The 15543-nt window shown below is 44.4% G+C and overlaps 1 protein-coding gene across 6 annotated transcripts in view; it reads right to left on the reverse strand.

Annotated features, from left to right (window-relative positions):
* Positions 1–15543, reverse strand: part of MAPKBP1 (mitogen-activated protein kinase binding protein 1) — a 141292-nt gene that overhangs the window by 55522 nt on the left and 70227 nt on the right. For all 6 annotated transcript variants that reach the window (XM_077322791.1, XM_077322794.1, XM_077322789.1 and 3 more), the window contains 3 exons: positions 10203–10265; positions 9753–9810; positions 2728–2898 (listed from right to left, as the gene is read on the reverse strand). In XM_077322791.1, the coding sequence (XP_077178906.1) occupies positions 2728–2898; positions 9753–9810; positions 10203–10265 (292 nt within the window). The remainder of the gene's footprint in view (positions 1–2727; positions 2899–9752; positions 9811–10202; positions 10266–15543) is intronic.

Consider the following 15543-nt stretch of genomic DNA (forward strand, 5'->3'; position numbering starts at 1 on the left):
TGTTTCTCTACATTAGTGGGCATTCATATGGAGTGTCCACATCAAGTAATTTATGAAGTTCTAAACTAGCGCTAAGGAGATACACATAAGAGTTGGGTATCTAATTATCAGAATCCAAAAGTTATTCATTTATTTATTATATATTTGTATGCCACCGTTCTTGGCATAGCCAGATCAAAGATTGATTACAAATTTAAAATATACAACTTAAAACAGTAACCCCCCCATACCCACCCACTCCCCTAAAACCCCTCCCCCAGCTACCCACCAGCAACCAAAAGGACATGGTGGTTTCATCAGAGAGTAAAAAAGGATTTTCCTTAATTGTCCACCTGGCCTCAACTGAAAGCCTGGCAAGAAGACCTCGCTCCAACAGGCCTTGCGAAACTGCATTAGCTCCAGCAGGACCCACAGCTCTTCTGGGAGCTCATTCCACCAGACAGGGAACAAGGCCAAAAAGGCCCTGGTTGAGGCCAGGCAGATTTTACATGGGCCAGGGATCATCAACCTATCAGTACTCTTAGAGCACAAGGCTCTGCAAGGGGCATAGGGTGTTAGGTGGTCCCTAAGATATCAAAATGCAAACATCAAAATAAAGCATTCTGACGGTAACTACTTGCTGTGAACAGGCCGTCCAAAAGATCCTCCCTAACCAATTTACCTTGCATCTGCTACACAAGCACAAAATGATTACCATTCTAGTATTCCTTGTGCTTAATATTAAGTACTTATTTTCATAGTCAACCAGAAAAATGTGATATTTCAGCTGCACCAGGCAATAACATACATCCTTGTTCAAACAAAACTGCTTGTATATTTGGCATTCTGATCAAAGGACTCTCTCTCCTTGGAAAAACTACTTCTACTATCACCAGACAACTGTTGAAGGCGTTGTTTTGAGTATCACAGGGAGCAAACAGATTTTTAAAGGAACCTTGACAAAAACAAATGCATGTTCCTTTGATGCTTGAAAAGACATGTATGCAAACAATTACCTTTCCTTTTTACAGCGGCAACCAGAGGGAGCTTAGATTTGAATGAGTATCAGCTATTTTAAATGAAAGAGATAAGAGAATCTTTTTGCTTCAGAATGGATACTTTAAGCAAAACAACCAAACTGACTAATCTCAGAAGGCCTGCTGTGATCTTCTGCTGTGTGTGCCTCAGATAACTAAGAAAAGGAAATGACAGAAAAGGAGAGGAAAATTTCCCTCTGGCTTAGCTATTGTATTCTAGAAAGTATATTCCACAGATTAACTATGATAACAAAAAGTCTGTGTGGTTTCATTATCTTTTAAATCCGTCTTCCTTCTTTAAAAGGTCTCGGAACAATGTGCACCTTTCTCCCATGGAAGGTAGATTATGTTGAAAGAGCAAGACTACCTCAAGATCACCCAGAGATTTCCATGACTAGAGCCTAATCCAATAAACTAGCCACTAACACTCCATGTTAGCTTGTTGTTGAAATTCCTTCAGGACAGATCAGCAACACTTTGTGTGTTGACTTACATTGACCCTGTGAATTAATGACATCCAACATGTTCTATTAGCCTTGATCAGTTCTTGCAAACTGAGGACTGTGGCTTCCTCTATAGAGTCAATGCATCTCATGTTGGGTCCTCCTCATTTAATGCTGCCTTTAACTTCTTCTAGCATTATTTTATTTTCTAGTGACTCTTGTTTTGTTATAATGTGACCTAAGTATGATTGCCTCAGTTTGGTCATTTTAACTTCTAGGGAGAGCTCAGGCCTGATTTGATCTAGAGTCAACTTATTTGCTTAGAATTTATTTATGTATATTTATTGTATGGCATGTGTGTAATATAGCTAGGCAATCCTAAGATCGTCTGCCTGCCAGGCAAGAGATACCTAGAGGCAGTCTGCTATTGCCTACACCCACATCACAACCCTGGTATTCCTTGGGGATTGCCCTTCCAACCAAACCTGCATCGCTTCCAAGATCTGACAGAACCGGGCTTGCCTGGGCTATCCAGGTTGGGTTTGCATAGTCTGTGTAATTTATGTAAGCAGTAAAGCTCATCTTTTTGGGGATAATTTTTGATACTCTGGCACAGATTTCTGCTCTCGCTAAGACCACGCACCACCCCATATCAGACACATCTTATTTCCTAAGAGTACCCCAATAAAATAACACTTGATCAATACAGCAACATCATACTGAGGTATTTATCTATTCTTCTCTTCAACTGAAGGCAAGAATATGATCCTAGCATTTCAAGTGGGCGCTGAAAAAAACTAATGGTTTAAAACAAGTTGATAGCATATAAACCATTTCCCACATTAGGATGAAGGAAATCTAACACAAGGCATCCCATATCGGGTTCACTGCAAGGAATAACCCTTAATTTATATGATCTTATGATTTACTAGCTTCAAAGCCCATTTGTAAGAAAGCCCCCCCCCCCTGGCTGCTTCCCTCGCAGGCTGCAGAATACACCTGGCGCCTCTGCGAGGCACCGGGTGTGCACTGTGGCCCACGGGGAAGGCCCCCCTGGCTCCCGCCGCCCCAGCGAGGCAGCAGCCTCCACGCGGCCCACCCAGCACATAGTATTATGTGCTGTGCAGGCTGCGGGGAAGGCCTCCCCGTCCCCCCCCTGGCAACGCATGACCTCCCCGCAGCCCACACAGGCCTCCCCATCCTCCCCCCCACAGAGATGTGTGGCTTCCTTGTGGCCCGCACTTGGCACTCTTGTTTTATATTTTTACCTTCCATGACCAAACATTGACAATCATGTCATGCTGGTAACCCACTGAGACAATATACTTGGAGCTGGGGGAGAAAGCCACACACGCCACTCCATACTTATGCTCTTGAAGCTCTGCCACCTGCGTCCGTTCAGCAACATCCCATACTCGAACAGCTGGCATGTGCCCACTCTGAAAACAGAGAGAAAAACAGCAAGAGCAAGTGAACATGATCTTAAAATCACTGACATTGCATCCTTCTTTGGAAACGGCCACTGCATTTTGCCAAAGGTTTTCTAGCAGGGGCAGTTATCAGATTGTCAATTTCAGTCCACAAATAGTCAGCTAAAGATTTTAAAAGGCTACCGGAGGTCCATAAGTGTTCCATCCTAGTTCTTGTGTTACCATCAAGTGGACTTCAAACTTCAGTGATAAGTTTGCAGATAAGGAATCACATTTTTAGTTATTGACACTGTACTGAGATTTAATAGGCGATCGTTACCTATTTATAATGTAACAATAATGCAGTCATTCTCAACCATGGTTACTAATAACACCAGGGTTACTCCAGAGCCCCAGAAGGACTACTCCAGGAGGGAGGGATTTATTTTTACACACAGATAATTAATTAACCCAGGGAGGATTCAGGAGGACAGAGTGACTTCCTGCTCATCTGATCTGCGGTGGCCTTGCTAAATTCACACACAATGGAAAAGGAGCAGGAGGAAAATCTTACATGGTTACAAGTGAGATCCAAAACACATAGATTAGTTCCCCTGAGGAGAACTGTTGTTTTGCATGGTGGGCTTTATGACAGCTAAAATGAATGCTTCCTTGTTTTGCTCAGGCAAGGTACTATACACACAAAATGAAGCTAACTTCTTATTTAACAAGCATTTTATTTTATTAGTGATGTCATGCACACCATGTGACTTCCAGGACATGGCAGGGAGGTCTAGCCAACTGGCATCACTTCTGGGGCACTCAAAGGCTGCAGGGGTATTTCAGGGATAACCCTACAGTCAAAAGGGCGAGAAAGGCTGCAATAATGTAACATTTTTTAACCACCCAAAAGCATAACAAATTATCCCATCCCGTCATAAATTAGATATGGCCAACCAGTGGAAAGAAAAATTAAAAACGCGCTTTTATGCTTCCTTGGCATGAGTGGGGGGGGGGACAGAAAAGCATTTAAAACATATAAATGGTTGCCAAATAGGAACAGTTCTCTGAACTATACCATGACCCCAATATAATCTGTTATTTGGAAGCTAAATATAAGAAATCAGAGCTCTATCAGCGGTACCGGTGAAGAGCATGACTTCCAGAAATGCAGTAGTCTGCTTTCCTACTGGTGATCCTCTAATCAAATGACTCAAAGTCTAGCAGCTTCTGGAAATGCCCAGCTTACTGGTGTTTAACCTCCCTAAAGATTAATTTATAGGTAAATATTACAGTCTAAGAAGATCAAGTATTTTCAGAGACAGCAGGGTAGCCAATTGTTTGTTGTTAAGACAGCCAGTGTACCAGAACCAAGTTCCTGAAACTTGGCAATGCCACAGCTGAATATATTGCAACATGGCCATGTTAAGCAAAAACTATGCAAGATCTTGAAAGGAACATGAGAGTGTTCAAGTGCTGCACACTTACTTGCTCTCAGTTTCCTAACTGAAAAAGAACTGACCCGGTCATGAGGGGCACTGAAATTCTGCCTACCAGGAATGCCTGAGAATCAAATCTTCTCAGTGAGGCAGTACACATTTCCTTTCTTGCTAAGGGAGGCACCACAGAGGACTCCCTCACTTCTGTTAGCTGCCTGTCTGTTTCTAGAGATTTATGAATTTGTTCATCATTGCACGATAGTGGGTTTCATAAGGTTGCCATTGTGAACCATTTTGCCCATTTCCATGGCTGGTATTCTCAGTTGAGTTGTTTGTTTCATGTCACTGATGCAAAAATGATGTTAAAATGCATAAAAACAATGGGAAAAATTTAGCCTGAGGGAAGGAGGCTGTTCAAAGGGCAGGAGAACAAGAAGAGGAAGCGTTGGTTTTTATATCCTGCTTTTCTCTGTCTTAAGGAGTTTCAAAGCAGCTTGCACCACTTTCCCTTCTTTTCCCAACAAGTACCTTGTGAAGTAAAGTGGAGCTTAGACAGTTCTAAGAGAACTTTGACTGGCCCGCAGTCACTCGGCAGGCTTCATCGGAAGGAGAAGTGAAGAATCAAACCTCGTTCTCCAGATTAGAGTCTGTCCCTCTTACCTGCTACACCAAGCTAATGCCATGCTAAAAGAAACTGCCTGTGCTTGGTCTTACTAAATCACCTCACCACCAGGCCCTTATGGACAGAACACGGGCAAAACTGGCAGGGGCACAGAAAGTGGAAAGAAGAGAACAAAGACAGTCAGGAGTAACTTCTTTAGATATTCACACCCAGAGATGAACCGTTTCAGTGAAAAGAGGGATGCAAAGATACCTGCAAATTCCTAGACCGAGAAAAGATCCCAGTCATCAGCCCTAGAGCTAGTTTTAATTAAGAGGTTCAGGGGAGCTATGGGCAACAAGGTTAAATAAGTCCCATAGTGACCAGATTATCTTGATTAACAGAGACAGGCAGGCTGCATTTCCAAACGCAGACACCCTCATGTGGGTGTCAACACAACACTTTTAGCAGTGCTGCATCTAGCATGAAACATTTGAAACAATTAAAATAGACGTGCAAGCTTGACAGTCCACTCCTACTCAACAGCCTCTGCATGATTTCACATAAGACTGTGAGATGACAACTCCATAGCAACCAGGCAAAGTGGTGCTTTCCCAAGCCAGGGTTGACAAGTGTCTTTATAGTGAATGGAGATGGGAATTTTCAGAAAGAAATTCAAAATTTCCTTTCAGAAAGCAAAATTCCAAATGGAATGATCCCAAGAATCTTTGCAACTTTATCCTGAGCGTTCACTGATCTTATTGCTGTGCTTTTCTGATTTCAAAATCCAGTGTTCTTCATGCATGGCTGGGACTTGAAATTACAGTCAATAATGAACAATGGGTACAATATGTAAAACCCAGAACTGAGACACTCCCCCCTTGCAGAACCTTCATCACTAAGAAAGGATTAATCAGGTCTGAATGTTTATTTGGCAGGGGTCAAGACATGATAAAGGTATTATATTAAGAAAAGTCTATAAAAAAAGAAAGGTTCATTAAAAAAAATAAGGGAAAATACTTTCTGTTTGTGAGACGGAAAGTGGTATGGTATAGCTTGATCAGATCTTGGGAGCTAAGCAGGTTCAGTACTTGGAAGGGATACCACCAAAGAAGATTCTGAGGAAGAAGGCAATGCCAAACCACTTCTGCTTCTCATTTGCCTTGGAAGCCCCTTGCTGGGGTCACCATAAGTCACTTGCAATTGATGGCCCTTTATACACCTCCTATATACAAAGCTACCATGTAGCCACTGGCAGCTACAAGAGGGAATGAGAAAATCATGAACAGATCTACCAATGTTTAATAGTTGTGATAGTTCAAGTTGGGCAGCCATGTTTGTCTGTCTGTAGCAGCAGAAAAGAGCAAGAGTCCAGTGCAGTCTTCAAGCAAAGGTTGGATACACACTTTTCTTGGATGCTTTAGGATGCTTAGGGCTGATCCTGCGTTGAGCAGGGGGTTGGACTAGATGGCCAGTATGGCCCCTTCCAACTCTATGGGGCTTTTCGCACCGGGATCTTTGTAGCAAATTGGTTGCTGAATGAAAAATCGCCATTTAAAATAGTGGAATTCGTCGTTATGCATACCTGCCTTTGTAGTGGAATCCAGTTGCGTTTTGTAGCGTTTCCCACAGGCTTCCGGTCTCGGCAAAAATCGCTAGAAAGGAAGCGCTCTTGCCAAGCTTGTCCCGCCCCTGGCCGTCAAGCAGCCAATGGGCAGCCGTTAGCATGCTCCCAAACAGCCCCTTTCACTTTAAGAAAGTTTTTTTTTTAAAAAAAAACCAGACCCATTGCAACGAATCTGTGTTGATTTGTTGCAACGGAGAGACCCATCCAGCTGCCTGGTGTGTTTGAGCTGTCATTTATTCGTTGCCACGCTCCCTCCGAGTGAACCCCCCCCCCTCACGGGCCCGATTTTCGGCTGAATGAATGTGTAACAAATAAAGGGAAAATACATCAGCAAACGGGCTTGTCTTGTTTGTGCTTAGTGACTGAAGGGGAGGGACTGAAGCCGGGGAAGCCTCTAAACAGAGGCTCGCTGGTGCGTTTATCCCCGCTCGCTCGGAGAAAAAAAAATGGCGATCGCTTCGCCGGAAGATCAGAGGAGAGAACCAGGGGGAGGGACTTTGTAGAAACCGCAACAATGTTAACGCACAGGTCTTTTTCGCTAGTGTTGCAGATTGGTTGCAGGAGTGTATCGCTTTCCGGAGGGTGAATCCACTTTTGGGGATTTCCCTGAAAGCGCTACAAGGAAGCGCTTTTTGCAGATCGTTTTCAGGTGTGTGGCAGATTGTCAACGACGTTGTGCATAACGGCAAATCAGTAGCGTTTTCAATTGGCAACCATTGTGCGATTTTGAAGGCGTGCGAAAAGCCCCTATGATTCCATGATTCTAGGAGTGCAGGTGTGACTGAACTCCTGTGCTTGTCTATAGCTAAGATAGCTAAGGGGAACTCCATGTTTCTTAGGACCAGGTGCTGTGCACTCATCACCACTGCAGTCTGCTTGGAGCTGTTGAAAGCCTCAGGCTGCTCACTGCTGGCTGTATTCAGACTTCGGCCTCCAGTAGGACAAATAACCTCATTGTTAACCGAGAAGGCAATTCAGCCTATAGACCTGCAGACCAGATATCCAAAAAGACTGACATTGAAACAGACATAGGTCAAGATGGATAGTTGTTTCAGTCCATCAGTAGCAGTAGAAAAGTGCAAGAGTCCAGTAGCACCTTAAAGACTAACAACATTTGTGGCAGGGTTTGAGCTTATGTGGGCTACTGCTCCCTTCTTCGGATACTCACGAAAGCTCATACCCGGCCACAGATTTTGTTAGTCTTTAAAGTGCTACTGGACTCTTGTTCTTTTCTATTGAAATGGACAGCTGATAAACATCTAGAATTTAACTAGGGTTTACCTAGTTTGGGGGGGGGAGAAGAATAACACAGTGAATTTAGTGCTTATGATTGAAGGAATTTTTAATAATCAAAAGTCATTTCATGTACGTGTGTTTACAGAGTCCAACAGTAATCAGCTCAGAAGGCTCAAATGGCAGCTAGCCAACATGGACAAGAAGAGGACAGTCAGCATTTTTGCGGTCTTTCAGCATCCAACAATTCAAGTTTCACTGAACACAGAGTATGAATATCGTGTATCTGGTCTGCATTAGATACAGAATGCAATCATTTCTGTGTTTCCTTTATGCATCTTCCAAGGGGAAAAACTTTTTGCCAGCAATGAACTAAACCTGCCAAATCCACAGGCACCAGAATCTTTGTCACTATTCAAGGCTTCATTCTAAATGACTTTTAAAATAACAACAAAAAAACCCTGTTCAGTGTTGTCTTTTCTGTATCTCAAGACAGAAACAGGAACTTCTGATCCACGTCCTCCTTTACAGACAAATAAAGGGACGCCAGCTAATTCTTACCCTACAAATTTTATCTTAGCTTTTCATCGGTCTGAATATCCACTCTCTATTCCAGGGGTAGTCAAATTGTGGCCCCTCCAGATGTTCATGAACTACAATTCCAGCAAGTGCTGGCAGGGGCTCATGGGAATTGTAGTTCATGGACATCTGGAGGGCCGCAGTTTGACTACCCCTGCTCTATTCTATGGAAAATACATCTAAAAGCAAGCTGCTAAAGAGAAATAACTTAGATTCATACTAGTTTCTACCTTTCGTGGTTTAGAGAAATCATAACACAGAAGCCAATTAGGGTTTCCCCCTGTGGGTATTTTAAATAAACTGTTAAACAACTTACATAAGCATGAGCCATGCTTCCTAATCTTTGAACCACACTGACAAATTGCTCCAATAAGATCAGAAGTTGTTTTCTTCAGGATCATTTTAATGAATTGCTCGGGCCATAACAAGACTGTAACTACAGTCCCAGCATCTCAGAGAGCTTTTTTTTCAGCCTTGCTCCCCCAAATCCTTTAACTGAAGATGACCAGGAAAGAATGGTCAAATTTTGTATACAAAAAGTATATGCTGTAACACGAAGCAAAGACTCCTCCCAAAGTCAGTCTACGTGTTAGCTGAGATAGCTCAGCCTATCTAGAACCCTGAATGTTCCCACTCAACAACTGCTCCAGTGTGCAGGGAAAGCTCAGTGCCTTGCAGCACCAGTGCATCCCCCCAACTCAGGAAGGAGGAAGAGCCTTTGTCTCTTGTCTCAGAGCAGGGCTCAAGTTACCATCACCTTACTGCTGACCAAGCACTGGCTTTCTTTTTTTTTACTCTTCTAATGTGCATATGCGGGGAGGGGAGCAGCAGTCAAACTGCCAGTCTTCCCTGCTCCTGAAGGTCAGAGCAAGGAGCCTATCAGCAAGAAGGCAACATTAGCCCTTCAGTCAGGTGAGGAGCTAGTCCCCGTCCTTTGTTTCTGTGCTCTCCCCCAATCCCAAAGAGGCAGGGAAAGGTGAGATGAGCTCCTGGGAGAATTGAGGGCCCTGACAGAGCTATCACAGTTCCTCAGGGCCTGCAAAACAGAGCTCTTCTGCCAGGTCCTGGGTTGAGCCCAGGGCCAAGATCAACATGGCCCTGGGGCATCCTCAGGCTGGGCATTTATATCTATGCACCCCTCCACTAGGTTGGTCTGCTTGGGAGGTCGGGGGTATTTGGCTGCCAATCTTGTAGGGGTTGTTGGGGGGTTATAGGGGTTTTATGGTCTATGAGATTTTATAATTGTAAGCCGTCATGAGTGTCTTAAGAGTGGCTGGATACAAGTGCTAAAATAAATGAAATAAAAGGGGCTTCAGTCTGTTCCTCCCTTCCCTGCACGTGTGAAGAGAGACTTCACATAAGAGAAACTTGAAGGATAGCCTGACGTTCAGGCTCCATCACTTACCTCTCCAGTGACCAGGTATTTCCCATCAGGAGAGAAAGCAAGTGCTGTAATAGTCTTCCTGTTCAAAAAGAGAAAAGGCATTTTTTGTGAAACAGCTGAGGGTGATGAAGTTTTCAACTCAGCACAAGTAGGGGGTGGATTTTAGACTATAAGCAAAACCACACCAGTCTGTGTCAAGTGGGCTTCTCTGTCATATCTATTGTCCTGCAGACAGATTTTATGAGAGCAACCAACACTGTTAAATTTTGGGTTCCCATCCTGTGCTCCCAAACCATTTCAGCTACTGTACATGAAACACTGCAAGACAGATGGAAGAATCACAAGGTCTTCTGTATAGTATCCTTAATTATTATTGTAAGTCCCCACCACTCGGCAAAGTTTGAAAAGGCCTCTCAGACTTCCAGAGAAGGAAAAGCAAGACATCACTTGACAACCTTGGGCATCACTCACCTGGAACTATTCAGAATATGATGCTGCTTATTCTTCCGGGGGTTGAAGAGCACAACGACACACCTACAGGACCAGAATTTTAAAGACCATTAAATGCACATCAATAGCCTTTCAGATACAGTTATTGGCCAATATGCTCTTTTCTTCTGCAAAGGACAGTAAAGTCTATTCTGGAGAAGTATTGGTGGGGGGCACAGCACAAGTGAATCTTTTACAGCATTCTAGCAGGCTCAGGAAATCCTATGTTAATGTTTTAATTGATGCACCCCTCAACTGGATAAGGGCCATCCGCTTCATATTAATCAAAGGATTAACAGGAATGGCATGCTTCTTGTATTACTCTGTAGCCAGAGTTCTCAGATAGATCACACACGCTGCAAAAGCCAGCCAGCCAGCCGGCTCTGGATGACTGTGGAGAGTTTTGGAACAAAACATGAACAATAATGGCTTCATCAGAAACAACTGCACATTCCATTGGGGAAGTCCCTTCATGAAAGAACTGAACAAACCTACACAAATGTCTACAGTACAGGGTCCACACTGAGGATAAAACCCAAGGTACAGCTCTCCTGAGATCCTTCTGAATGTATGTAGGGCGAGGCAGGGAATTATATCCCTTCACTAGCACATCAGGGAGAAGGCCAGGCTAGAAATCTTTTGCTGCCTTATGTGCTACCTGCTCTACATACATATGCATGTCATTTGATTAGTCTGGGAGAAGAGGTCCCCTTATAGTTCCTCCAGCCTGCATCCTGAAGTATGTCCAGAGTTAGGGACTTTACCTCCCCCCCCCCTTACTAAGGCCAGCTGATCCTGAAGGAGAAGACAGCAGACCACAGCAACTGTGCTCCAAAGGCCAGCAGAGTCACTAGAGCCAGACAATTCCTATAAGGCATTATGTCTGGTACCTTGGCCTTTGGCTAGCTGGCCAGCAGGCCCAGAAGATAGCCAGAGGATTTCCCCTGGGAGGGATGAAGCCTGTGGTTACCAATCTCCACGTGGGACCTGGAGTTCTCCTAGCATTAACGACTGATCTTTAGACTACAGAAATCAGTTCCCCTCCAGAAACACCTTCAAAAGAAGCATCCACTTTGGGTTGTCATCTCTGGGTGGGAAATACCTGGAGGCTTTGGTGGTAGAGCAGGAAGCGGGTGGGATTTGGGCCAGGGAGAGACCTTTGTGGACTAGAATTCAATGGAATCCACCCTCCAAAGCAGCTGTTTTCTCCAGAGGTACTGATCATTGTCGCCTGAATATATGAGCTATAATTCCAGGGAATCCTCAGGTCCCACCGGAGAACTGACATTCCTAAATCAACTAAAGGTCTGGGAGGAGGCACCTGGGCTCTCTTCTCCTAGGCTGTGGTAGAACTACTAATTCCGTGTTGGGAAATTCCTGGAGCTGGAGGGGGGTGGAGCCTGAGGTAGTGAGTGTTTGGTGAAGGACTTCAATGGGATATGCCATGCAGAGCCAAAAGGGGCCATTTTCTCCAGGGGACCAGTTTAATTCTGGGAGATCTCCAGACTCCAGCTAGAACAACCCTAGGCTGTGATAAGGCCCAGCAGGGAAGAGAAAAGGAACAAGGTGAGTAAACCTCCCTTCTCTCCCAGTAGTCAGGCCTCCCAAGACCTTTTATGCAAAAGATGTTGGAGAATGCCTGAGGTCAGCGGTCCCCACTGGCAGCCCAGCTTCTAACAAAGTGACACAGTGTTACACAATTCTTATAAATGTGGACAGCAGTTCCAATTCTGCCCCTCTGGATTTAATAAATTTGAAGAAAGGAAGAAAGGAAGGACAGAGAACCTTGTGAAAAAAAACATTACAGTCAAAAGCAGGCCTGTGGATCTCTATCAAGAACTCCAACCAAATCTCACTGTTAATACCCTCCAGGTTTATTAGGCCCAGTCTTCCATTCTGAGTCACATTTCAAAAAGGACATTTATTGAAAGAAGCTCAGGGCTGGTTTGCAGGGCCATTGCCAAATGACAGGAGCAGTCTGTTGCCATAACCAATTCGTTTATACAAGCTGCTTACAGGAAAATTTACTGGCTTTGCATACAAACTTTTCAGTTCCAAGGCCTGAGATGGCACACCCATAAAACTATCAATCTCTGATGACAGGACAAGTTCCCGGTGGTAGCAAACAACTGAGAAATACAGCTTTTAATAAACTACTATCTCTCTCCCACATCCTGAAGCAGCCACAGATTTTTTTTAGAAGCATAGAAAATGAAAGTCAGCTGTAGTCAAATTATTAAAGAGCACCTGAGCCCAGTATACCAGTAAGGAATCCTCCAAAATACTAGGGAGGGCATATACGCCACACAGCACACACAAGCTCTGGAAACTCTCACAAGAGGAGGAAGGATTTTCAGTCAAGAACCGTTAGCGATTACCCAGTCTTGGGTTTTGCAATGCAGCATAGAAAGGAGACCTGAAAACTGAGCTGCTTGCAGCAAAAACTTCCCAAAAGAAACACGTAACTGTTAAACAAACTGAGTGGGATGTGACATTTTCCCCATTAAAGTTAAGTCTAGGAATGGAAGAAGAAGGTATAAGATGCCAGAGTCACAGTTCCAGGTTATCTGACTCATTCAAACAGCTCTGTAGAAATCTCCACACATACACACACCCCTTTCCAACTCCTTTGAGATCTTAGACCTCCTTCTTTAAATTTTACTTCTCCCCTCGATAGCCCCCCTTATCCATTTCCTGGCTTGACTCATCTCTTGCCATGTCCTTTCTCAGACTCCACTCTTAAATTCTTTCCTCAGCAGGCTAATATAAAACAGATTAAGTTTGAGGTTTTTTTAAAAAATTCTACGTTTCCCTGAACTGCTTGCTTGTTTATTTATTTGATTTTTAGCCCACCACTCTCCAGAGACTCGTGGTGGGGTACAGTATAAAACCCCCTATAAAACATGATAACATTCCCATCGCATAACAGAACAATAGAACATAGCTAAAAAGAAAAGAAAACAAGATTGGCAGTATAGTCCCTCCCCCCATTCCTGCAGCCATCCACACATACCCCAGAGTGGGCTGTGCTGGATGTTACTGCATAGCCTGAGGAGGGTACCGCGTTGTTCCTGGCTCTGTCCTCAACCAAAGACCTGGTGGAAGAGCTCCATTTTGCAGGCCCTGCGGAACTCTGATAGCTTCGTCAGGGCCCTCAGCTCTCCTGGGAGCCCATGCTAGGTTAGGGCCAGGACCAAAAAGGCGTGCTTCTTTAGGGCCAGGGAACTCCAGTAGATTAGCATCCGCAGAGCAGTCCCTCAGATAGGCAGGGCCCAAGCCATGGATGGCCTTAAAAAGTCAACACCAAAACTTTGAACCTGATCCAGGCTAGGACTGGCAACCAATGCAGCTGCCTTCCTACTGTATTAATGTTCTTAGACATGCTTCAACTATTGAATTTGTCTGCTACCTAGGGTTGCCAGGTGCATACCTAGAACCCACAGAAGACCTTGGGGAAATGGCATGAGAGAGAGGAATTAAAAGATGTTGTCAACACAGAGATGTCACTTCTCGCTAAAACCCAAAAGTGACATTGCCAGGTTGACACCATCTCCCCACCTAGGGCTGCCAGAACTCTCCTGACCACCAGTGGGGTATGAGGGCTTAGGGTCACTGATTCCTGGAAGTTTAGGGATGAAGCCAGGAGAGGACAGGGGTACATCACCATACAGTCCACCTTTGGAACATCCATGTTCTCCAGAAGAACTGATCTCCTTACTCTGGAGATAAACTGTAATTCCAGGGGATCCCCAGGGACCACCTGGAGGCTGGCACCCCTATCCCTGCCCCATTTCCCCAACTACCACTCAAGAAGCAAGGAGCAGGAGATATCCAGCCACAGCAGGAAAGCTGGCAACACTACTGGTACTACACAACTTTTTACAAGCACAGACATACTGCCCGGAGGGCGGGGGGGAGATTAGCACCCTACTCATTCTATTCTGAAACAGTTTAGACCCCCCCCCCAAAAAAAAACAGCTTTGAAAAAAACTAGCAAATCAGTGCTAGAATTTTGCTCAATTTTTTTTAAAAATTCCTTTGTTGCATCTCACAGGGCTGTCAAATATAGAACGCTCTTTTGTTCTTGAACTTTAACATTAAGGAAGTCCCATATTTCAGAATACCAAAATTAAGTAGACCCTCCATAGAAAGGACATGGTGGTATCCCAATGGCCAAGTTTTTAGTCTGGCAGCAAGAACATTAATTTCAAGTAGTGCTTGGGGTTAGGTTTATTCAGAGAATAGCCTCTTTTCTTTAATGTGGTCCAAGGCATGCACATTCTTACAGATGTACTTCTTCTATCACAGTCTTAACAGTAACTATCTGTACCACTATATATTTCTGGTAAGGCCTAGGAGGAGGAGCTGGTTTCATGGCTTAACACCCACTCAGGGCAGCTGTCCCGCCCCTGAATGCCTCCTCCTCCTCCTCCAACCAGCTTGCCTGTCTATCCAGCAGCCAGCCAATCGCCTTCCGTGCCTCATCCTTGACCACCTCCTCCTCCTTCCACTTCCCTCCAAAGCTCAGAGGCTGCAGATCCCTGCTGTGTGAGAGCTGCCCCTGCCTGTGAGTTCCCTTCCCAAGGGACTCCAGCCTGCAGCCTTTCCAGGTCCTGAGGGGAGGGAGAGGCCATCCACAGAGTTCTTCCACTCCACCAACCCACCCACCCCAATCTAGCACCCATTGTATTCCTGAATGCAATGGGCTTGGCCCCTAGTATTCTTCTGTTCGATGTTTTGGTTGTCTCCGGTGAAATATGGTGGCCTTATTTGACAAAAGACATAAAGTGTAGTTTGGATGCTGAGCATACTTGGACAACTTGAGTGTTTATCAGAGTATGTTTAAAGTGCCACCAAGTTACAGCCAATTTATTGCATGAGGTTTTTAAGGAAAGAGATTTCAGAAGTGGCTTGCCATTACCTGCTACCTCATAGCAACCCAGCATTCCTTGGTGGTCTACCATCCAAGTACTAACCAGGACTGACCCTGCTTAGCTCCCAAGATCTGATGAGATCAGGCTAGTCCAGGCCATCCAGGTTGAGACTGAATCTACCTAGCTACAAGCAAAAACATGCAAAGGATACATTCTACTTTCTCTTCAGTACACCATGGAAATACTATGGAGAAGTGGACTTCTTTGACTCTGAAATCTGTAACTTTTCAAATATTTCTCATTTTCTAAGTAATGTACATCTAGGTAAGTTTTATTAAGTTGAAAAGTATGGCAGTTTCTCCTTACTTGTATACCTAACATGCACACAAAGCTCAGTTCTACAAACCTCAAGCAAACCCAATCTCAAGCATTTCATGTATCATACGTGT

This window comes from Paroedura picta, chromosome 2 (assembly GCF_049243985.1).
Source record: "Paroedura picta isolate Pp20150507F chromosome 2, Ppicta_v3.0, whole genome shotgun sequence".
NCBI classification, from domain to species: Eukaryota; Metazoa; Chordata; class Lepidosauria; order Squamata; family Gekkonidae; genus Paroedura; species Paroedura picta.